Source organism: Colobus angolensis, unplaced genomic scaffold, assembly GCF_000951035.1.
Source record: "Colobus angolensis palliatus isolate OR3802 unplaced genomic scaffold, Cang.pa_1.0 Scaffold25, whole genome shotgun sequence".
In the NCBI taxonomy this organism is placed as follows: domain Eukaryota; kingdom Metazoa; phylum Chordata; class Mammalia; order Primates; family Cercopithecidae; genus Colobus; species Colobus angolensis.
Window position 1 is genome coordinate 6,208,700 of NW_012115710.1, and position 885 is coordinate 6,209,584.

Below are 885 nucleotides of genomic sequence, written 5' to 3' on the forward strand. Positions count from 1 at the left end.
GCGCGATCTCGGCTCATTGCAACCTCCACCTCCTGGGTTCAAGTGATTCTCCTGCCTCAGCCTCCTGAGTAGCTGGGATTACAGTCACCTACCACAATGCCTGGATAATTTTTGTATTTTTAGTAGAGACAGCTTTTCATCATGTTGGCCAGGCTGCTCTGGAACTCCTGACCTCAAGTGATCTGCCACTTCAGTCTCCCAAAGTGCTGAGATTACAGCTGTGAGCCACTGCACCCAGCCTCTTCTGAGATTTTTGCTAAGCCATCTCCTCCCTACTTGGTTCCAGGAATCTTTGCTTTGCCCCATTCATTCCAGTCCAGTTTCTAAATCCTCCCCATCGTTTTGAGTGTCCTCACCTCCACTTGACTTATAGGAACAGAGAAGGAAGGTCGTCCATCCCAGCAGGTAACTGGACCATCAGGTCATCTTGGCTGCCCTCTTCTCTCTGGAATGAAAGAAGACAAAAATTTTCATCCCACAGTTCCGCTTCCTCTTCCCACTAGCTCCTAGATTTGACATCATACATGCCATTTTTCTTTCTATCCACAGTAATTTAAAAAATAGACCAGGCATAATGGCTCACACCTGTAATCTCAGCACTTCGGGAGACCAAGGCAGAGGATTGCTTAAAGCCAGAAGTTCAAGACCAGCCTGGGCAACATAGTGAGATCTCATCTCTACAAAATTTTCATTTAAATTAGCCAGGTATGGTGGTGTATGCCTGTGGTCCCAGCTGTTCAGGAGGCTGGATACTAATCCTGCCTACCACTCACCCTTGTTATGACGATTAATGACAATCATAAAAATATAACAGATTTGGGAGGTCAAGATGGGAGGATTGCTTGAGGCCAGGAGTTTGAGATCAGCCTGGACAACATAGTGAGA

At 46.4% G+C, this 885-nt stretch overlaps 1 protein-coding gene across 1 annotated transcript in view; it reads right to left on the minus strand.

Moving 5' to 3' along the window:
- ELSPBP1 (epididymal sperm binding protein 1) overlaps positions 1-426 on the minus strand; it is a 32,502-nt gene extending 32,076 nt beyond the window's left edge. Inside the window, 1 exon segment of the mRNA XM_011946551.1 lies at positions 357-426. Within this exon segment, the coding sequence (XP_011801941.1) occupies positions 357-426 (70 nt within the window).
- Positions 427-885: the final 459 nt, after the last annotated feature.